The following is a 24337-nucleotide window of genomic DNA, read 5'->3' on the forward strand; positions in this document are numbered from 1 at the left end:
TGTAGACAACCTAAGTTTGATGCCTAGCACCCCAAAGACAGCATGGGTGCCAAGCCAGAAGTAAGCTCTGAACACTGCCACGTGTGACCCCAAAATAAAACAATAAAACGAATTGGAGTCAAGACTCTCACTCTTATCTCTTGAACTTAAGCCCACCCATACTTTTCCTCAAAAAAGTAGAAGACCGTCACACTCAGTTTAAGTTAGGGGCACCATTATTTTTTATTTTTTTCCTTGCAGATTCTAGATAGACATTTGTTCTTCCATGTCAACGAAGCAAGAATGTTTAGCTTACCTGATCCTTTTCCGGTTTATCAGAAATATCATTCAGGCTGGAAGAAGTCAGATTCCTATGAGCCATGGCTGGACTACCTGGGAAATAAAAGTAAACCCAAATTAAAATGCAGTTTCAAAATCACAAAGAGTTTGGTGTTATACTCCAGGAACACTAGTAGATGAGGATGGCAATGGTGATGATGCCTTAACATTAGGATTCCCTGAGTATTCCAGAGTTCAGGCTGGAGCAAATAACAGGGTTAAATGGAAAGTATGTTAAATGCCAAAACCTTAGCATAAATCTTATTTTCTGCTTCTATTTCAAGATAAGTTAAACTTGAAAAGAAACATCTAAAACAAATAAGCATAAAAATAAATTGATTTCTGGCTTGGTTTGCTACTTTGATTCAACCTTCTATATAGACTCTGATGGACCTGGTGACTGTCCTCCCCGTCCCCTACAGAGATGGCCTCTTTCCTGCTGGTAGTAGACCTGCATTCTCCCCCTCACCAGCCCCCATATAGACATATATCCTCTTTCCCAGTTCTGGAGAATACTGACTAGAGCATCTGATCAACCTAAAGAGGCCTTCTCTCTTTTGTTTAACACTCTGAGCAAGAATATTTTCCTCTACACTTGCTCTTCAAGAGAGGGTTTGTTCACAATCATTTATTACATTTAATATTTGAACACAATCTCACCATCATTACACCTTCCCACCACTATATATCGAATGTTTCCACCCCCAACCCTACTCCAAAGCAGAACCACCCCTCACATCTTTCTACATAAATTTCAATAAAAACTATTTTCTTCACAAAAGAATACTTTCCTCTCAGAGTCATTTGATCCAGAATCCCTCTTTTTTTAATCCAAAATTGTGCTATCACATGTTTCATTACTGTCGACATGCCCATTACTTAAACTAAAATAGGTATATCTCTTTTTAACCCTGAACATGACACTTTATTTGAGACAAGGGATGGGATTTGAATAGGAATACTCATGTGATGGAAATTATCTGGTGATGTAGCTGCTGAAGATAAAATGTGTTGGCAGTCCAGATAAAGGCTTAAGATACCATTAGAAAGTACATCTAGAAGAATGACAAACCATTTTCAAACGCCTATGCTAATGAACAGAACACTGAATTTTCATGATGCAGTTTGACCTGAAATTCCCAGGTTTACTAGGCAAAAAAGTAACTTTAAAGAATCAGGGTGTTTGACCCAACACTACCAGAGTGCTAAGTAAAACATTCAGCATTAATCCTCAGTGATCTGAATAACACTGGTCTTCACACCAAGAGGACAAGGGTTGAAAAACAAGCACCAGAGTTAAAATAGCACTTGATATTGACTTCTAAAAAATTTTCTAGATTATAGTCTTTTGTTCCTTCAGATAAAAACTCAACACATAATGTTACTATTACAAACCCTAAAATCTATGCCCAATATTTTAATGAGTATATAATATAACAGCAGGTCTTTGAAGAATAATTGTCTTTAAATATTAAATCATGAAAATCATAAGTTTCTTGAGGTGGCAAAACACCATTACTTTCCACTCTGCTGCATTCAATTGAGTAAGCATGACTTAAATCTCAAACCCTTTTACTTGGTAGACATTTTATTCTAGAAAAATACACTGAGTGCAGGACATTTTTAAAAGAAGAGTAACATCTGAAAAATTGCTTTGTGAGCAAAATTAAAAGAAGCTATTTGAAGACCCTATTTTCCTCCTTGAATTGCACATCACGTTTCTAGTATACACTCAGTACAAAAGATTAAGAAAACATGAATGCCCCCAAATATTGCTGGGTTTGAAACTAATCGGGAAAAATGAATAGGTACAAAAATTTACTTTAAAAATAAATCCAGTTATTAGGACTAGTGAGGTAAAAATTTCCTAATAATAAATAGAATTGTAAATTTCTAAAGCAAGTGAAGCTTTAGAAGTCCTAATTATAAGTTAGAGAAATTTATACAAATGAATTAATAAAACTTTTTTAAACTATCAAATGAATTGAAGCACTGAAATAATTTTAAAACAGCTTTCCATTAAATAATTTAAATTTTCTAGTCAATATCCTAACCTTACAAGCATAATGCAACTTAAGTATTAGTCTGACTGAGTAATCAGAAGAAAAATGACTAAGGTTTTAATTATAATAGTAAACTCAATTGATGCCCACAAAATATCCAAGAAACCTCACATACTATTTCAACATATTTCCGGTTTCTAAAAGATGGTTAGAGTAAAGCAATATGTAGATATACAATATGGTGCAAGAGAAAAGCACAGATACAAGGAAGGTATAAGAACCGGGAAGGGGAGATAAAGTTTATGTTAGAAAAAACAAATCTACTGACCTCCTAACCTTATCTAATTCTCATTAATAACTGCTTAATATTTACAGTTTCACTGATGCCTAACTTTGCAGTGCACTAGATGGATTCAGAATTCAACTATTCTGGTAACCCTTAGACTGATGTCAGCGCTCTGTGATCTTTTCCCACTGACTCCCTAGTATATTCCCTACTGTCGACACCTTGAACCAAAGACAAACGTTTCCTCAAGTTCTAAATCAGTGATTCCCAAAGTGTAGAGTTCAGACCAATAGCATTAACAGCACCAAAATATTTAAGAGAAATGCAAATTCCTAGAACTTAGCTGAGATACACTTTATCAAAACACTAGATATGGACTTAGCAATGTGGGTTTTAACTACAATAGCAGTAATTATGAAGCAAGCTAGTTTGTGAAGCACCATTAAAAATAAAGCAGTTATCTTAATAGGAAAGCTGTCCCTGTGGGAATACTTCAAATTATATGTGCAATTTGAAGCAGAACATATAAATTGAAGTAGATAGAGAGTTGGTTTAGAAAACCTTTACTTTCTCTAAACTACTGCTCCAAATAATCAAATCGCAAGCAAATCACTAACTTAGCATATTTGTTACTTAAATAAGGATCATACTTGAACTTTCCTCGAAATCCTCACGTACACAATCAAATAAACTTGATTTTGAAAACCTCATTATTTAATCAATCTTTTCAAAAATACATCACTTAATTTAAAAAAAAAAGACAAGGATAAAAGCCAGTATAGATTACCAACCAGACTATTCCTGGGAATCAAAAATTTGTGTATGGCATTTTAGCAAACTAGGTAAGCATATCACCACAGGTCCCTAATGATATTCTGTTCTGGATATTTTCCCCTTAGCATTCAATAAAATCTTGTCAGTATACATGGGTGATTTCTATTTGGATATTTAGCCTATTACATAAACTCATCATACAGCAATCTTACTCAATTATAACAGGGGGTTGGAATAGACAGTGTCACCTTGAACCTAAAAGACGAAGCAACAAGGGTACCTTAGAATGTGTTATTTCTTTCACAGGTAGTTATTCATTTCACTTCAAGCCACTAGCAAGGCCTTTCCACTGGAAATCCAGGGCATATAAATGTCTTAAAACTGCTTTTGTTACAAAGAAACATTCTATTATTAAGCTTGAGGTTTTTTAAAGAAGAAACTGCCTTCAGTACATAATCATAATTAATTTTCATGTCACTTTTTACTGGCCATAGCAAAAAGATAGCTTAGGAGAATCACATTTTTAAGCAGTTTCACACAATCAAAAACATTTCATTTTCAAAGTAGCCTCTTGGCAGGCACATATTGTCTTCTATAAAAAATTAATTGCATTCTGTATACTGTTAAAAAATCATTGTTATTCTTTAGCACACATGTACCAATTCAAAAGTTTTTTTCAAACTGTTTCTCTTATAGAATAAAAAGAGATTTGAATGCAGAGTATAGAAAGAGCTTATATTTAAATGTGCACATATTAGATAAAAATATAAATATGTATGATCTCAAATGACACATAGCTTCCTATCAAAGAATCAACAGAGAGAAAACTCAAGCAAAAACCAAGTAGCCAAAGAAATTATGTATTTCATTTTTAATAAAAAGCTTATATTTTAGTATAAAAATGACTGAGGTAACTTAGGTTTAATTGACATGTAAGTGAATCTGAGCATTAAAATTGCAAGCAAGTTTTGGGTGTGATTTGCATTGTTTTAAGACTAAAATAGATGTCATTTTAGAATAATGCATACTTATCTACTCTGAACCTTATAATGCACTGATTTCCTTTCTGCCCTTTGTTAGCATGAAAAAAATTACTAGAAGTGTCTGTATTCAAGACTAAGGATCAACTAACCTTTCTGAGTGTTAGGCTTACAGTATCTTTTTTCCTCACAATACTTTGAGGTTAGAATCTGTATTATCAAGTTATACCATAGATGAATTCCAAGAAAGTTAATTTAACAGTCAGGAGTCAGATGAAAAATTATCATTAGAATCTGAGCCTCTGGAGATCCTGGGATGACCCAGTGGTAAACAGCCATCTTACAAGAACAGCCCTGGGCACATTCCATCCCAGGAGGTGCCATCCACATGCACCAAGTTTGGTCCCTACAGTTCTGCTCTCTGGAACTCCTGGCAACACAATACTGTACGCTTCTCTGTGGCAAAGTCAGGTGGACACAAACACTGTATCAAAAATCTGTGCAACCTCTGTTGATCACTGACACTAAAGATGAGCACCACAGCCAGGAATGTGAGCCCCATAAGCACTACAGCTAGAATGTACACAAGCACTACCACGAAAGGAGGAAAATCTCCAGCAAGCATCACTATAAACGGGTATGACGTCCAGACAGCACCACGACCAAGTGTGTGAGCACCATGACCAGCTCTGCACGTGGCCCCTGGTCATCGCAAGGGGAAGAAAGGGGCAAAATTATTTTTAATCTGGTCCTCTGAATATCAACTATAATACTTCAGAAAAGAAAAGCTAGTCTATATTATTTATATAAATGGTACTACTTCTAATAAGTAGAAGGTTTAATAAGCAATACAAAGAATATTTCTCATTTCCATCCCAATGGTGGGCAGTTTTTTTTTATATTCTGTTTTTTATATTGAAAAAAAAAAAGACTTGAAGCCAGAGTGGCTTTGGGCTTTCAATTTAGTCCTTTTCAGAAATGATGTTTTCATTCCATTATTTTTTATTTTCATAAAGCAAAAAAAAAGGAGATATTAAACTAAGCTGCAATGATTGTCACTGGGACTAAATCACTATTCAAAAAAACCAAGTAACTACAGATCTATGACAAATAAACAAAGTATGCTAAAAGCAATAGCAATGTAATTATAAAAGCAATAATGCCACATGCTTCTGAATGTCCTAATTCTCCTAATTCATTGTCAAAGCCAAATGTTCATAAAATTCCATGATGAACATGCAGCCAATTCTTTATTATTTCCTCATTGGTTTTCTACATTTCAAGTTACTTCAACTTCATTTGTAATCACTGAAAAACAGCATGTTATAATGGAACAAGGAGAATAAATCAACTGGGACACTTGCAATGAGTTTGACTAAGACAGTCTAGAAGAAATGACTTACAGACAAGCCTGGATTTTGTCAGAAAAAAAATTATATTCTTCCATGGTGAGAGAATATCAAAAGTCATCACTCCCTCAAAAACAAAAATGCAAACATCTATCCGCATTCCTTATCTCCAAATAAAATAGAGAGGTATGGAAAATAGAAAGGACTAAGGAAAATCGGCTATAACTAAGACTCATTTGGATAATAATTCATTTGGATACTTCTATTTGTTTCCTTTTTAAGCATTTTTTTCCAGGTATTTTTGTTGTCTGTTCATTATTTAATATAAAGTAAACTCCAAGAAAGCACGCTTAGAACCAAAGTCCTTGGTTTGACTTGCTCACAGTTAGAGCCTCAGAGTTTGGCACTTGTGGCACTTAATAAATATTTGTGAATGAATGAAAAATAGCAACTGGATATCATTTACCTCCACTTGAAGTTTCTACTATAAACACTACTGTTCAGAGTCCATTTCCTATGGAGGGAGATGCTGCCTGCACACTCCAAGTGCCTTCAGACTTGGAAAGTCTTTGAATAAATAAAGAAAGAAGTTTATAACTGGCCAGGAACTAACAGAATGGAAAGACTCTGCCAAACTGGTGGGAAAACCTGTCAATTAGAAGTGAGAACAGAGGTAAGAGGCAATAAAAAGGGAAACAGGAACAAAAAAAGAAATGGGGTGAGAAAAAGAGGCGGAAATAAGGGAGAAGGTCAAGATCTCCGAAAGGAAAGGAGACTCTTGGGTGGGTGCAGAAACCAACTAACTAAAGAATGTGACTGACTTGGAAAGCAGAGCAAAATCAAAGGGAAGCAAGAGAGCATCAAAAAATTGAGAGATGGTTATAAAACAGAGATTATGAAGCGCTGTGGGGAGGGAAGAGGTGGGAAAGGAAGAGAGGACAGAAGTAACAAGGACAGTGGTGCAGGCCTCAGGAGGTGATGAAAGGGCAGTAACCTTGTACACCCAAATCCTAAAGTCATAAAGGTCAACACTATTGTAATCCTGTTTCCTAAGCTACGATCGTTAAAAAAAAAAAGCCATCAGGATAACTATCAAAGTATGCCAGTAAATGTCTAGCCAAAAGCTGAACGAATCCCTCATATATGAGACAGCGATAACGGAGAAGATATCTTGACAGGGCTGCATGTGCAAAGGCCAGAGGGAGCCAAGTAGCACTCACAAGTATCTCTTTTCCTTCCCTTAAAAAACTACTTCATTCAAACTTCCTTGACCCTGATCTCCTTACTTTTTTAATTTTCTGATGACTCTGTGGGCTTCTGCAAAGATCTAAATTTAGACATCACACTGTTAAAGATACAAGATTCATTTCTTCTACGTTTTTTTCTTTCATGCGGACACCATGATTTATAAAGCTGGGAATAACATAGTTTGGGCATTCAATGTTCCAGGTTCAAATCCATTGCCAGTGTCAGCACTCCTCAACTAATTACCCACCTCGACCCCAACCCAACTCCTTAGCAAATTATTTTATTTTTAATTAACTTATTACTAGTTTGGGTCACATGCTTACACCAGTGTTCACTTTCATAGCTTTGAATTACATAGTGACTTCACCTCTATCCACTTTTTTTCCTTCTACTTCTTTGTTTAAACGTAACCCAGTCAAAGCAAAAATGCTCTAATAGTGGTAACTCCCCTGTTAATGACACTCACAGAATTTAATTAAGACTGTGATCTAAAATAGGTGATTTGATTTTTAAAAGCATTTCAGAGGCCAGAGAGATAGCAAAGCAGGTAAGGCACTTGCCTTGCATGTGGCTGACCTGGTTTTAATCCCCTTAACCACAGAGTCTCTGAACTAGCCAGGAGTAATCCCTGAGTGCAGAACCAGGAGTAAGCCCTGAGCACTGCTGGGTACACTGGTGCCTGCTCGAGCAAATCAATGAACAACAGGAAGACAGTACTACAGTGCTACTAATTTCTAGCATGTTTTACACAGGGTCTATGATAGAGTAAAGGAATGAAATGGTACCCAGTGAAGGGATCAGTGCTTTAGCATTGTGCGGACACCAGTAATGTCTCCATTGTGAGAATTGTTGTTACTGATTTTGGCATATCAAATACATCACGGGTAGCTTGCCAGGCTTTGCCATGCAGGTGGAATACTCTCGGTAGCTTGCCGGGCTCTCCGAGAGGGGTGGAGGAATTGAACCCGGGTCTGTCACATGTAAGGCAAATACCCTACCCACTGTGCTATTGCTCCAGCCCTGATTCAAAAAAAAAGAAAGAAAAAAGAAATACCAATATGAGTTTATACAGAAATAAAAATAAGCATGAAAAATTAAAAATAAAATTTCTAAGTTAAATGTGACTATTAGAAGAAAAGGCAAGGGACAAGGAAAGATGAAAGAATCTTGCTTTTCAACAGGAGTCCAATGATGTAGACAAAATACTTAAGTAATAATATAATGCATCTCTAACTTGTTATATGACAAATTATGACTGACTTTCATTATTTCTAATTTTCTACAGTTAAGTTTAAATTGTACTGACTGATGGAGAAATTTAGATGACTGGATTACCATCTGCAGAAGACGAAATTAAGTCCCTTTCTCACACATCATGCACAGAAGTTTATTCATAATGAGTTAAAGACCTCAGTATTAGACTCAAAACTATAAAATACTGAATGAAACATAGGCAGAATTTGGGCTAGAGATACTACAGCAGGTAAGAGACTGGCTTTGCACATGGTAGACCCAGATCTTAGATGTCCTATATGGTCTTCAGAGCACTGCCAGGAGTAATTCCTGAGTGCAGAGCCAGAAGTAACCCTTGAGCACCAGCAGATGTGGCCTAAAAATAAACAAACAACAAAAAGTATATGTGGAGATCTTCTGGATATGAATTTCATATTGGCTTCAACAATTTTACTCCATTGGCAAAAACAAAAACAAAATTAAACAAGCAGGCTGCATCAAACCAAAAAGGTTTTTTCACAATGAAAGAAACTTGGATTAAAATTGAAAGACACCCTACTGACTAGGAGAATATATTTGTACACCATGGCATCAGAGAAAAAAATTCGTCCACCACAGCCTTCTACATGCTGAGGCACAGGTTCAATCCTTGGCCCCTCATGACCCGCCGAACATCTCCTGGAGCAAAATGGGTCACAGAGCCAGGAACAACCTCTGAGTTCAGATCTGGGAGCAACCCCCGAGCAAGGTGGGATGTAGCCCAAAATCAAAGGAAAGAACTAAATGAAGAGAAAGAAAATATCTGTATCTTTGATAAGGTGGAAATATACAAGACATAGAAAGCTTCACAAAACTCAACAACCACAACAAAACAATAACCCAACAAAAACTGGGGAGAGGAGATGGACAGCTACTAAAAGAAATCATATGGAAGTCTAAGAGGCATATCAAGAAAGTGTTCATTTTCAATTTTTATCAGGAAAATAAAAATCAAAATGACAATAAAATATCATCTTATACCAGTGTGAATAGTTTTGGGGTGTGTGTGTGTGTGTGTGTGTGTGTGTGTGTGTGTGTGTAAAAGGCCAATATATAATCAGTGCTAGCAGGGATGCACTGAAAAAGAAATCCCCACGCACTGTTGGGAACGCTATCTGATTTTGCTTACTGTCAAAAACAGTATGAGGACTTCTCAAAAAAAACTGAAAAAATAGAACTGCTATTTGACACAATGATGGAGCTAGAGAACATTGTGTTAAGAGAAACAAGTCTCAGAGAGAAGGACAAATACTGGATGATCACACTTCTCTGTGGTATATAAAGAAACACTGTCACTGTCACTGTCCTGTTGTTCATCGATTTGTTCGAACGGGCCCAGTAACATTGTGAGACTTGTTACTGTGTTTGGCATATCGAATACGTCATGGAGAGCTTGCCAGGCTTTGCTGTGCAGGCGAGATACTCTTGGTAGCTTGCTGGGCTCTCTGAGAGGGGTGGAGGAATCGAACTCGGGTCAGCCCAGTTATCCGAGTGCAAGGCCCTACCCGCTGTACTATCACTCCAGCCCAATAACAAAGCAGGGAATACACAGAACCTGTCTAACAACAGCCAACCCTATGATTTGACTATACAACTGAGGTTACCAAGAAGTGATCAGAGGGAACTTGGAGGGGAGAGGTAGATTAGAAGTGATACAAGGAGAGTGGCAGAAGGTGGCACTTTGGTGGTGGTAAAGCTGCAATAACTTTGAATACCAGAAGCATGAACATTAACACTATTTTAACTCTGGTATCTCTATTACAACAAAATATTACTTTTATAAAATAACTATAATAGTTATAGTTACTATAGGGCTGGAGCGATAGCACAAAGGTAGGGCGTTTGCCTTGCACACAGCCAACATGGCTGACCCGAGTTTGATTCCTCCGCCCCTCTCGGAGAGCCTGGCAAGCTACCGAGAGTATCTCGCCCGCACGGCAGAGCCTGGCAAGCTCCCCGTGACGCATTCGATATGCCAGACACAGTAACAACAAAGTCTCCAATGGAGATGTTACTGGGCCCGCTCGAGCAAATCGATGATCAACGGGAGGGCCTTTACTTTACTTTACTTTTACTTTTACTATTATATTATTTTATTAAATATTATACTTAAAATTTATGAATTAAATACTTTTTGAACACACACAATGCATATGCACTAGTAAGGAACTTCACTGTGAGAAGAAAAAACTTGAAAGGTTTAAGCAAATCTAATTTTTTAAATGATCAAACTTTAATATAGAGACCAAAATTTTAAGTGTTTAAAATCAATTTCAGTACTTTCAATATGTCCTATTAAATAATATTTATACCACCTTAAAGATATTTTATTAAAGTAGAATTATTTTACTTTTTTGAAGTAAGGAAATTTTTAATGAGTAAAACTTTAGAAAGATTTGAGGGCAGAGAAAAAGAAGAAGTATGTGTCCAAGAGAACACAGGCTTCTCCAGGGTGGAAAAAGCAAGCAAAGTTTGCTTTGAAAAAGAGAGACAAGTAATGGGATATGTGTTCAAGGGAAAACATGGTCTTGAAGAGCAAGTCGAGGTAGCATTGTTTTATAGGACTGTGAATAGTGATGTATTAGGAGTACTACTACACCACTGACTTTAATTACAGATACCACCAAAGTGCCAATATCCCTGCACCATCTTTCAATAGCTGACTCATTTAAAATTATAACAAGGAAATTGTTATTTATTCGATGTTATTCAATGTTCACTCTCAAATAACCCAAGCTTAACCAGACACTTACAGTTCCAAGTTGATTCTGTCCCACTGCTAAATCACATTCAGTCATTCAGTTATACGAAATCCCACTGGTGAGTATATTTAACCCCATGACACAGACCTCCACAGCACCTAATTCATCTTTTCTGACTAGCGAGTGAGGATTGTGGGATAGTGTCTGTCTTTACCTCTCTCAGATAAATCTGTAGCACTGTCCTCCCGCTGATCATCAATTTGCTCAAGTGGGCCCAGTGACGTCTCCATTATGAGACTTGTTGTTACTGTGTTTGGCATATCAAATATGTCACGGGTAGCTTGCCAGGCTTTGCTGTGTGGTGGAAATACTCTCAGTAGCTTGCCGGGCTCTCCGAGAGGGGTGGAGGAATTGAACCCGGGTTGGCTGGGCTAGCCGTGTGCAAGAAAAACGCCCTACTACTGTGCTACTGACTCTATAAACAGAAACAGAAAAGAAACACAACAGCTAACTTACATAAGCATGATAATGAGAAAAAAGACAAGGCATAAGAATACATCATAAACAGATGACTGGTTAAAGAAACTTTGGTAAATCTACACAATGGAGTACTATGTAGCTGTTAGAAAAGATGAAGTCATGAATTTTACATACAAGTGGTACCACATGGAAAGTATCATGCTAGGCGAAATGAGTCAGAAAGAGAGGGATAGACATAAAAAGATTGCATCCATCTGGGGGACATAAAGTAACAAAATAGGAGATTAATACCCAAGAATAGCCAAGATCTGTACCAAGAGGATTACTCCATGGCTTAGAGGCCAGCCGGGCACTCTAGGGAAAGGGCAGCTCAGATAGAGAAGGGAGGACCAAATAAAGGGTGTTTGGAGGATCCTCCCAGGAGGGGAGATACATGTTGAAAGTAGACTATGGACTGAACATGATTGCCACTCAATGCCTCTTTTGCAGACCACAACACCCAAAAGGAGAGAGAGAACAAAAGGGAATGCCCTGACACAGAGGCAGGGTGGGATGGGGGGATGGGGATGGGAGGGATACTGTATCCATGGTGGTGGAAAATGGGCAGTGGTGGAGGGATGGGTATTTGATCATTGTATAATCGAAACCCAAGCACAAAAATTTATAAAACTACAACTGTACCTCATGGTGTTTCACTAATAAAAATTAAAAAAAAAAGAATAGGTCATAAAATGAAGGTAACAAACCTTCCGAATATGGCTGTAAGGATTACATAGCAAAACTTATACAGGCAAGTGTCCTACACAGATATCCAATAAGCAGAAGGTTGCTTCTCTTACCCGTTGGCCTTGCAACCACATGCACAATTTCTCTCTAAACTCAAGATCCTAAGATAATATGATTTATAATTACTATGATAGGACTTACTGGGAATTTTCTAGCCCAAAAGAATGAGTTTCAGGGGTTGGGTGATAATCCAGCCTCACTATGCCAGACAAGTGCCCAATTGGCTTTGATTACAGGCACCACAAGACGTGCCCAATGTCATGCACCTCTGGGGTGGGGGTGGAGGGTAAGAACCAGCAAGTTTGGGCCTGGAGACCAAAAGGTGCTGCCAGGGTGGTCTGGGCAATCCCAAGCATAGCTGGGCCCAAGCAATGCTGCATCCCAGGACTGTGACACTGAACCCCAGGTTTGCTCTGCACTGCCTCGGAAGCATCCTCTGGCCCTGATTAAAAGAGACAGATGAGTTCAGAGAACAGAACACAGCGGTTACAGAGGGGGCTCTCAAAACACTGAGCCAAGTCAAGAAACGAGGATGGAGGTTTATGTGTTATCTGGTGGTTCCAGGGAAGAAAAAGTTAGATTTTCTAACAGAAGCATTAGATCTCTCATTGTGTGCTGGGGTCATGAGCAATTATTACCTTGAGAAAACTATGCAATCGATGCCCCTGTGACTTATGGATGCTATGCTGTGATTATGGAAGATTCCTCCGGCAATCACCAAAGACTCAATGTAGGGATATTGAGATGTATTGTAGTACCTTCCATGCTGATCTGAGGGAAATTTGTGGTGGGGATGGGGAGGTGGGGGGGTGACAATATATGTTTCAATATCCATTGGCTAATACAAGTGAAAAATATGTATGAAGTTTCAAATAACATCACCAAAAGATGCTCAGAGATCCTAAGGGTCTAGTTATGCTGTTTAAAGACAGATTAAATCAGTAGACAAAGGCAATTTCTTTTCTTAAAAGTTCCATTTTCTGCTGAAGCAAAGATGCAGAGAATAAGAAGCTATAAATAAAAACTTAGATCAATATCAAAAATAGTTTCAGAAATTCCTCTATTAGAGTTCCACTGAAATTTTCTCCTAGTGATGTATTATCTCTGGATTAGAAATAAAAGAAAGAGGATGCCATAAGTTTATGTTCTTCACAAGTTTGATACTCTGGAAGGTTATTTTATGTAGCTTGTAGAATTAAAGAGTTAAAGTCAGTGTGAGATCATCTAACAACCTGTTTCCTATGACAATGAACCAGGAGTAAGCCCTGAGCAAAGAGAGGAATGGCCCAGAAACCTCACCAACTCCCCAGAAGAGAATAGAATGTGGATCCTCACATGTTCCCAAGGCTTAACCGGGGATTTTTATAAGTAGAATCCCTTTATTTACCTTTTCTAGCACTGGGAAGTTACTTCTTGCAGTCTTCATTTCCTTCCCAAAGACACTGTGAAAAAGTCCCTTATGGGGGGTGGGGACATTAGTGGAGGTAGTGGACACTGGGGAAGGGATCAGTGCTGTAGCATTGTACACCTAAAACTTAGTTATGCAATTTGAAATTTGCAACTTCAACAGTGACCAAAAAGCACAGTAGCACTGCACTTTCCTCCCATTATACATCAATTTGCTCGAGCGGGCCCAATATCATCTCTATTGTGAGACTTCTTGTTATTGTGTTTGGCATATTGAATACGCCACTGGTAGCTTGCCAGGCATTGCCATGTGGGTGAGATACTCTGGGTAGCTTGTCAGACTCTCCGAGAGGAGCAGGGGAGGAATCGAACCCAGGTCGGCGCGCAGGGCAAATGTCCTACTGCTGTGCTATGGCTCCAGCCCAGAAATTTTAAAAAAAAAAGGGTTTTCAATAGGAAACCCTTTATCCCATCTTACCAAAAGGATGGAACTATAACCATGCTGCAGGGTTGTGCCAGCTCAAACCCAAATCAGGTCATTGATCCTTACAGAAAAATCACTGAACTTCATGAATCACTGAAGAATCAAATTAACTTGAGATGCTTATCTATCTCAAATACTTATCAGCACTCTTAAACCTATCTTCTCTTAAAATGTTCACCCATATGGCATGTTCTGTTCTCTGAAGAAGCCAAGTATACTTTCTTCTGTTTTGTTTTTTTTTTTGTCTTAAATGCATTTTCATTAATGAACTACGCTGCCTTTCTTCAGTTCTTCTAGTGATGATTTCTATGGCTGAGGGAGATTGCTGTCAACTGATCACCTTCTGTCAACATTTTTACTCATGATTCCACAGTTGAAAACCACTGCTTCTAGCTTCCCATTCTTCTGATACGACCTTCTTGGAGCACTTCTCACTCTGCTGAGGTGAACAAGCTTATCCTAAACATCACTCCTTGGTAAAAACAGGCCTAACTAATACATCTTTTAAGCGATGGAGCATGCTTTTCATATTCACTGTATTTTTTTCTTGTACTTCTCTGCCCCGAAAGTTTTTAAAGTAATAAAAATATTTCAGTGATGATGAATCAACAATTAGATAACAACATCCCCCCAAATTCTATCATTATAAATAGACATAATAAAATTATCACCACTAAAGGGGAGAGAGCATACTAAACTAAAGCAATAACAATTATTCTTACTAAGACAAGAGATACAGCTATCTCCAGCATTGTTACAAATAATAATCCGTTCAGCTTAAACCATTTCTACTCAGTGGGTAAATAGGAAATGTCACTGTACAGGGTGTAGGCAGTTCCCTAGAAACACAGACAAAAATTACTCAGAGGTGTCTTTTGGAAATTGGGGGAATAACTCAAGCTTGACATCTACAGCAATTCCTAAAATCCAGACCTCAGCTTACATGCATGCAAACAGTACTGAATTTTTTTTAAGTATGACTGTTTCACAGGGGAAAAAGAAGTGTCGCTATAATTGAATTTACCTTGTTCTTTCATCTGAAAAAAGAATGCTCATATTAGACCCTTCACAACATTCACTTAACAAAACTATTCTTCGACTTGAACCATCATTACTTGGAGAACTTATCACAGTATATGGCTTTGTTGAAGCAAAGACTGATAATGGTCCAACATAATTTGTGCTCCGGCTGCTTCCCAGAGCAGATAAGAACGAGCTTTAGAAACAGAATCATCCCAGAAAATTACACTTCTGAATACTGACTTGTTGCTTCTCATTTAGAAACACCAGGAATTTCATGTTCAGACTTGAAACAACAACTTATCATCCTCTTGCCCAAAACCTCTTGTCAGTAGACAGGAGTATTATGAGCGAGCAAGTAGGGGCCTGAGAGAAAAAAAAATGAGAAGCTGAGAGCAATATAAAAAGTAATCTTTGTGTTCAGAGTCTACACATATATATTCAAAACAAGGTCTCTGACTTACTATTACCCCTCACAAAAGAAAGGAAAAAAATAAGAAAAAAAAAGGAAAGGTGGGGGAGTGGGACTAAAGGAAAACTAAGTCACACAAATAAGGAAATATAGACTAGTGTAGCAACACTTTATCATTCCTTTCAGTCTGCCCAATAGTAACAAAAGAGTTCTCTCAAGAAGATGATCACTACTCTTTCTGGTTAAACAGATACTAAATACTCTATTTTCCTATCTTATCTGTTTTCATATTGACTAAACACTTCAAGATGAAGAGAGCATATCTTATGCACAACAACCTAGTGGAGCAAAAGAGATTCGAGAGTGACTGGCAAGGATGATTAATATACGCTATACCCAATGTGAATGAGTCAGTCTAACAAAACGAATCAGACTTTCACTGAACATCTACTGAGTAACACAGTGTTTAGCAATGGGAATTCAAAGATAAATGGAACATGGCTCAAGTTCTTTAAATACTTTACAACAATGATGGAAACACCATACTATACTATGGTGTAATGATAAAATAAAGCAGGTGGATATAGGAGCAAAAATGATGGAAGAATTCATCTTGGTAGGATGGAGGGAAAAGGGAGATGAAAAACAATTCCCTGGGAGAAGAGCTTCAGGGATAGATTCAATTTTAGTCGTCAAGTGGGAGAAGCTAGAATGATATGAACAAGAGATAAATTGACAAACATAGATTCTAATAGATAAGAATTCAAATGTTATGTATGTTAATAGCTTATTATTTTATGTACTTGTCTTTGCCATTCACTTTGAGTACATGGCTTTTAAAAATATTTATTTGGGGACTTGAGAGACAGCAGGTAGGGTGCTTTCTTTTCATGTAGCTGAGCTCAGTTGATTCCCGGCACCTTATATGGTCCACAAGCCCCACTAGTAGTGATCCCTGAGCACACACCCAGGAATAAGCCTTGAGAACAGCTGGTGTGACCCAAAAAATAAAAATTTATGTTTCCTTAAACCCTATTTTAAAGAAATTTCATACTGTGTTGTAAAATAAAATAAAAGCTGATTAGCTAGTTAGTTAAGTAGAGACCAAGCGAGGTTGCATCCCACACGTTAGAAAATTCAGGCTTCATCTCCAAATACCAGCCAGGCTTGAGAGTTTGAGTTTAGGTATACACAGAACAGAGTTGTCATTAAATGTTCTAAGCAGAAAATGATATGTCTGCATTTGTGATTCAGGCCTTTCTGGCAATTAGGACGGATGGATTTAAATAGCACAGCGGTAGGGCGTTCGCCTTACAAGCGGCCAACATGGCCGACCCGAGTTCGATTCCTCCGCCCCTCTCGGAGAGCCCGGCAAGCTACCGAGAGTATTCGGTATGCCAGACACAGTAACAACAAAGTCTCCAATGGAGACGTTACTGGGCCCGCTCGAGCACATCGATGATCAACGGGAGGGCCTTTACCTTTACCTTTACCATACAGAGACAAGTATCTAGAATAAAGCAATTATACGAGACAGGAAGGGGTAGGAATAAATAGGAAGAAAAGCTGCAGGCAAGACAAGAAGTCCAAGGTGGGAAGGTTTTTGCTCTGGAGAATATGTTAAGGGTTACTGAGGAAGAAAGTTCATTGAGAGGAGCAGAACTGAGATCTGAATTACCAGGGCAACTCTAAACACCATAAACATTGCTTCCCACAGAAAGAAAAGCCATATTTCTGAAGGTCCTGCCAGCAATTTTCATCAAAGTAAAATTCTATTGCTTGCTGCCAAAAAGAAATTTCATTATTAACTCTGAAATTGATATCTGCAACTAGAATATTACATTTGCTTTTCTTCCAGTCTCGCTTAGTCACATGTGTACAGACACACTAATTCAAGTAGTTAGATCTTCAGTTGTCTCCAAGAATTAAATCCAGACATTATTTGAGCTAATGAGAGTGGTTTACTATATTTGCATGAAAGACAGTCCATCAGTTTCAAATTAAAAGAGTCTACCTCAGAAGTTTCCTGTAAAACCACAAGTCAACATTTTCCTCATCATACCCTGAACTGGTAACTCCACACCTCCATTAAGAGAAATGTCCTCATCTTTCATCTTGTAGCGTATACAGAATAGTATATTCTGCACACTGGCCTTGAAAGCTTAACCTCACTCTCAGGTTGCCAAAATAACATAGCTCAATTCCAGAAACACAATTCCAGTTATGACTGGGTGATATATATGCTTTCTACATGGTATTTCTGAATCTCCACCCTCTAGTCACATAACAGAATAACAATAAAGCTAAACTTGTATATATATGAATCCTTCTTGTGATTGAAATATGGCTGAAAATGACAAGTTTCATTTCTGAGAAGAAGTTGACAAAGCAGCCTATAAGTCATCATAATCTTTACTACTGCCTCAGTGAAACATGGGTTTCTAGAAGAAATCTATTAGCCAGATCCTGATTAACAATAATGAGTAGTGTCTCCTGCACTGTCCTCCTGTTGTTCATCAATTTGCTCGGGCAGGCACTAGTAATGTCTCCATTGTGAGACTTGTTACTGTTTTTGGCATAGCCAATATGCAGCAAGGAGCTTGCCAGGCTCTGCCATGCGGGCGGGATACTCTTGGAAGCTTGCCAGGCTCTCTGAGAGGGACGGAGGAATTGAACCTGAGTCAGCCGCATGTAAAGCAATGCCCTACCCGCTGTGATATCACTCCAGCGCAGATATGAGGTAGTATAAGAAATATTGTTAGTGTTAAGATATGAGCATCAGTTGCCACTGTACCAAAATTCACCACACCCTGAAGAAGGTTGGTGAGACCAGCTCTTCTGCTTTGTCTCAAATTATTTCCATGCCACATAGATTCTTCAGTACTCTAAGGGAAGCAAAGGGGGAATCATATAAGCTTATTGCAAATACCATTTCTTAATGACCTGATCTCCCTTTTCAATGTTCTCAATTATCAGCATGTGTGCTTTATCTAATTTTACACTAGAATCATTGGTTTTGCTGCTCATTCACTTATGTCTCAATGAATTAGACGTGAATCCTACCCTTAAGAAATAAATATAAAGGTCAAGGAGATAGCTCAAAGGGGTGGACCACCTGCGAGGCCAGGGTGTGATTGCAGGCACCACATGCCCTTTATAGAGACTGCCAAGTACACTCCCAACACCACCCCCAACTTCCAACCACCACCACTGAAAACATGCAAAGCTAGCATTAGCGATGACCCACACACTATCATGACAAACATAATTAGATCAATGTCCTGAGAGGGGTCTCAAAAATCAATGCTTTCAGAGTTCCAGGTGAGAAGGTATTTCAAGTTTAGAAGGCTTTAAAGAAGAATGTGGGTCTTACTGATTGGACAGAATTTCTTTTTTTTCTTTTTTTTTCTTTTTTGCTTTTTTTTGGGGGGGTCACACCCAGTGATGATCAGGGGTTATTCCTGGTTCTGTATTTAGAAATTACTCCTGGTGGTGCTTGGGGACCATAGGGGATGCCAGGGAGTGAACCCAGGTCGCCGCATGCAAGGCAAATGCCCTACTCACTGTACTATCTCTCCGGCCCTGATTGGGCAGAATTTTGACAGAACATTTCAGTAAAGAAGAGTTTTTATGCTTTTAATATTATAGAGTTTTTTAGTATTTACAGAAAATGTTCAAGGTAAATGCAGAAATAGAGAGGAAGAAACCCAGAAAATTCAAAAGAGGTAGGTAGCGACTGAAATATAGTATACACACAGGTAAATGCAGAAGCTTTGCAATGCGGTTTACTCAATTTTAGGTCACTGTACAATGTGCCCTGAGTGTCAGGTCCTGGGTTTTGGATGCTGTTTAAGATGTACTGAGGGGCTCACTGTCCATTCCCACCTAAGGAGGTAACTTATAACCTGCTATAACATTAAGTGCAAGGCAAGTTATAGAATGTGTTGGCATATACTTGGCTGTGAGCAGTGACCTCAGATAAGGTTACTGCATTAGATGCAGAAAGAGTAAGCAAGGATCTAACAAAAGCAACAAAAAGACTACATAGGAGCTCAAGGTAAGCAACATTGAAAGAAAATAAGCATTAGATTTAGTAGTTCACTGCAGGTAGATGAGAAGTGAGAGGCCATCATCAGAGACACTTCTAAAGTTCCAAGTCTGAAAAATGGGGAAAAGGTGGTCTGGAATAAACAAATCAAAAAGGAAAAAAAAACAGATTTGGTGATGATAGGAATATGATTATGAACATATTTCATACAGCACCATTTTGCCAAGTACAAGTCTGAATGCTTACAGATTCTAAACTTTCCTTGTTGGAAAAAAATCTACATTTAAAATTCCAGCAGATTGTTAAAATTTTTCAAAATCTGTGACTCATGAAATCTCCTCCAAGTTCCCAGTGCTCTGAAATATAACAGAATTTCTAAGTTTGTGTTCTTTCTCCACGTGAACCTCTCTACACATATAGTCCTAGGGCCAATATACACTTTAGTTCATTGTAAATATGATATCACATATCAATAAAATGACTGATGAGTCCTCTTTTAAGAACAAATAGTAATGATTTCCCCTCCTTAAAAAGTGGTTAGAGGGGCTGGAGCAATAGCACAGCAGGTAGGGCGTTTGCCTTGCATGCGGCCGACCTAAGTTCGATTCCCAGCATCCCATACGGTCCCCTGAGCACCGCCAGGAGTAATTCTGAGTGCAGAGCCAGGAGTAACCTCTGTGCATTGCCAGGTGTGACCCAAAAAACAATAAATAAATAAATAAATAAATAAATGTGGTTAGAGAGAATGTTGCTGCTTAATCTCAGATACCAAATGAGTTTTCTGAATATTTTAATAGACAGAAGTTAGATGTCAGCAAACTGAAATATTTTATTTCTACATTTTGAAAATTTTGAGTATGAAAAGCAACAGAGTTAATTTTGTAATTTACACTTGTATCTTCTTCCATCTTTGAAACAGTTAATGTATGTGGGAATGATAAAAAATAAATGACCCCTAAATAACATTCTCAATCAAGAAAAAGTCCAAATCTTGAAGCTACTGGGGAAAAAAAAACACAGAATACGGGAATGAGAAAGGCTTGGAATTAAAATTAAAATACTCTGAATTTACTAAGCAATAAAAAGACCTGTGACATTGTACATATTCTTCATCAATGAAAAACTAAGTTGATAATTTGACAACTAAATAGAAATCTCAACATTTCAGCCATGAAAAGTGATATATAAATATCCTAATGAAAGAGATCTTCAAAGACAGTGCCCTAGCATGCATACTTGGGATGAATTCTGAACTACCCCGCTTCTCATCACGTCTGCTATGAATTGCCCTTCTATCAACTCCTTTCTTAAAAGCATACAACCAGAGGTGCCCTGGATTCTATCCTCTTTTGCCTCTGACATTCAAATCAAGAGATGCCATCAATCAAATCATGCAGATGCCATCACCAGAACAGCTCTTGCATTATATTTATTCTCCCTTCCATTTTTTCCTCTCTCTCTCTTTTTTTTTACTGGATTTTATAGATTGAACTTTTTTTTTTTTTTGCTTTTTGGGTCACACCCAGTGATCCTCAGGGGTTACTCCTGGCTCTGCACTCAGGAATTACAAAATTACTCCTGGCGGTGCTCGGGGGACCATATGGGATGCTCGGAATCGAAACCAGGGTCGGCCACATGCAAGGCAAACACCCTACCCACTGTGCTATAGCTCCAGCCCTACACTGAACTTATTAATTTTAATTTTTTTGATTGATTCACCATGATATACACAGTTACAAAGCTGGTCATGACCAGGTTTCAGACATACAATGTCTCTTTTCCATTTTCATGACCATAACCTAGCCCAGATCTTGATTCTTTCTAACGAATGCATTGCAATCACCTCTTAATCCCTTCCTCCAAGCATTCCACTTCTACTACATTCAAGCAGAACCAGGCAGATTACTGCATGATTCTGACCATGTTACCTCCATGCTAAAAACTTCCTCTGTGATCTTTATAATCTTGATACCCTTTAGATGTCCTTCGCCTCTAATTCCACATGGATTACTTTATCTCACACAAGTTCTTCATATTTTCTCAACAACCCAGATGCTTCTATGCTTTTCTCTCAGTTTAGCACGACCTCCCAAAGTCTCATCCTGCTTCCACAATTATCCATCTTTTGAGACCCACTGAAAAGTCCTCTTCTTCCAAGAACCATTTTCCCATTCTCTTTGAATGCTCCCTTTACCCACTGATCTAAAAAAAAAAAAGTTTCAGAACATACAATGTGTGCTACTGTGTCACACACTGTAGGCAAATGGTTCTGCCTTTAAACTCCTCCAACAGCACTGAGCATTGTCTCAAATTTTCATTACCTGTGAACCTCCTTCATCACCTTCTCTTCTATTAAATGAGGAACTGCAGAGAGTATGTTAACTCTCTCAAGTGAGCAGTTCTTGACTTCAACTTGTTAAAAGTTAATTCTATGGATCTTTCCCTTCCCCAAAGAAACTCAATTTTTAAAATTTGTTTTTGGGGCCACGCCCAGCTGTGCTCAGGGCTTACTCCTGAATCTGTACCCAGGGAACACTGCCGATGCCAGGGATTGAACCTGCATGGAAAGCAAATGTCTTAACTACTATACTATCTCTCCAGCCCCAAAGCACAAATATTTGTACGAAAACTCTTAAATTAAGTCATACAAATTTATGTTTTTCACTTAGTCAGTAGACTTTCAACAGCTGAAAGATTTGGGATTCCTTAATTCCAGAACCGTCCCAAGAAGAAATACCTAGCTTTCTTTTTTAGAGCATCAAGGTTCCACGTTAGTTCTTTTAATTTTAATGTCAATTGTATAATTCAGTTGTAGAATGAAATAAGAATCTATAATTATACCTGTGAGGTCTCATGTAGAGAAAAAAAAAACAAAAACAGAAGAACAGTATTATCTGATATCAATACTTAGGATGGCAATAATATTAAATACGGGATAAGTAGCTGGAAAGCAAAACAGCGACCTGACCCGGCAGGGTCCTGGTGGTGAAATCACAAACCAGTCGCTAACACACACAACACAAAATGAAGGCAGAGATTATAGAACATGGAGAAGATGGCAGGGAAAAAAAAACAAAAATCCTTGTTTTCTTCTTTAAAGTTCAAACCCAAGAGTCTGAAGCAGCTGATCTGGACTGCCAATAACTGCGAAAGGACACTCGTGTTTTCTAAGGGCTCAGAGGATGGTGGCTGTTAGCCGTCAATCTGAATTCACAGATAAGCGCTCCGAGTGAAGTGCCATCCGGGATCCAAGATAGGGTATGCACCGATGCACAAATAATGGCAAAGCATTTAGGTGGGTATTAACTTGTCCTGAAAAGTAGAGGTGAAAGCGTCTCCTTTGTTCTCGGTGGCCCAGGCTGGTTTTAGACCTGTAAGAGGAAATTATTTTTGGTCTTGTTCCAACTTCCAATTCAATACCCTGGCAGCATTTGAAATGGATAAGAGCTGTAAGCTCACATCTGCCTCAGGTGACAACTAAGATAAGAAGCATACAATGTAAAAATGATGAGAGCTTACTCCCCCAAAGCAACTTTAAATGTAGCTTTTTAAAGATAGTTACTTCAAGCTACACTAAGCCTGAAAATAGCTTGCTAAGAATACTAAAAGATTAAATTAATGAAACTTTGTTCACAAACCTGTATTTTAGAGGATATTCTTGGCAATGTTTTTTTTTAAAAAAAAAAATTCATGTTAACTATTAAAATGACAACCAACTTCTTCAGACTAAAAGGAACAGAAATATTGGGGAAACATTTTTCAGGTAAACAATATTCATTTATGGTGACTGAGAAGGTCCTCGGTTTAAAAAGTGGGCTGTAGATTGTTTTCAGTGAAATGACAGTCTGTCAGGATCAATAGTTATTTACTGTACAACTTCGGTTTCAAGTACCTACACTATACCAGAGAAGACAAAAAAGGCATGAGATATGAACCCTACCTTAAGGAGATTTTTTTTATGTAGCTGAAATGAAAAATACAAGCAGTGAAATGTTGGAGGACAGCACGAAACAATACACAGTAAATCTTCAGTTGTGAAACACAGACAATAAGAGCTGTGGAATTTTAAGATCTGAAAAGACCTTTTGTGTCTGTGAGCAGTATTGCATAAAGAGGATGAGGCTTCATCCGCGCTCTATTGAAGTTCTGGATAGCAGTACTTGAAAAAGCATTCTTGGAAGGGACAAGTGTTCAGCTATAGCACAGACACAAGACTCGCCACAAGAGAAGCCAAGAGATGAACTAGCTAGAAGAGAGCTTCATACTGAGAGAAATGAAAATGAGGACACATGGGCAGGCAGAGTCAGCAGGATTTAGCACCACTTCACACTCCTCATCATTTAAAATTATCAGATTTATGGAATTGATGCAGATAATAGAGAGTCCTAGGGAAGTTGATTGAGATTATACATCAAAGTTGTTTGTGTTTGCCCTCGGGATATAATAAATAGGCAATGAAAAGAATGTTCTTTCATGACTAAAATGTGCTTTCTCAAAGAGGGTGGTTCAGGATGCGTTGGTAGCTTAATTTACAAAGAGCTGCCATATTCCTAAATTATCAACCAAATGATCAACTTCCTTGATGTTTTACCCACAACAATATTTGAATCTCTAGAGAACTGACAGAATAAATAGAACTTTAAAAGGATAATCACAACCACAACCTCTTAAGCAATTCCTATAAACACTATGCTAATAACAATGTGCTGAAGTTGCTGAGTGCTGAACAATGTATTAATAAATGTGACATATATCTAGCATAATTCAC

At 38.0% G+C, this 24337-nt stretch overlaps 1 protein-coding gene across 2 annotated transcripts in view; it reads right to left on the reverse strand.

Moving 5' to 3' along the window:
• The window catches only part of SLC4A4 (solute carrier family 4 member 4), a 346379-nt gene that overhangs the window by 168604 nt on the left and 153438 nt on the right, over window positions 1-24337 (reverse strand). For both annotated transcript variants that reach the window (XM_056111484.1, XM_056111485.1), the window contains exon 6: window positions 296-372. In XM_056111484.1, the coding sequence (XP_055967459.1) occupies window positions 296-372 (77 nt within the window). The remainder of the gene's footprint in view (window positions 1-295; window positions 373-24337) is intronic.

This window comes from Sorex fumeus, unplaced genomic scaffold, assembly GCF_029834395.1.
Source record: "Sorex fumeus unplaced genomic scaffold, SorFum_2.1 ptg000013l, whole genome shotgun sequence".
NCBI lineage: Eukaryota > Metazoa > Chordata > Mammalia > Eulipotyphla > Soricidae > Sorex > Sorex fumeus.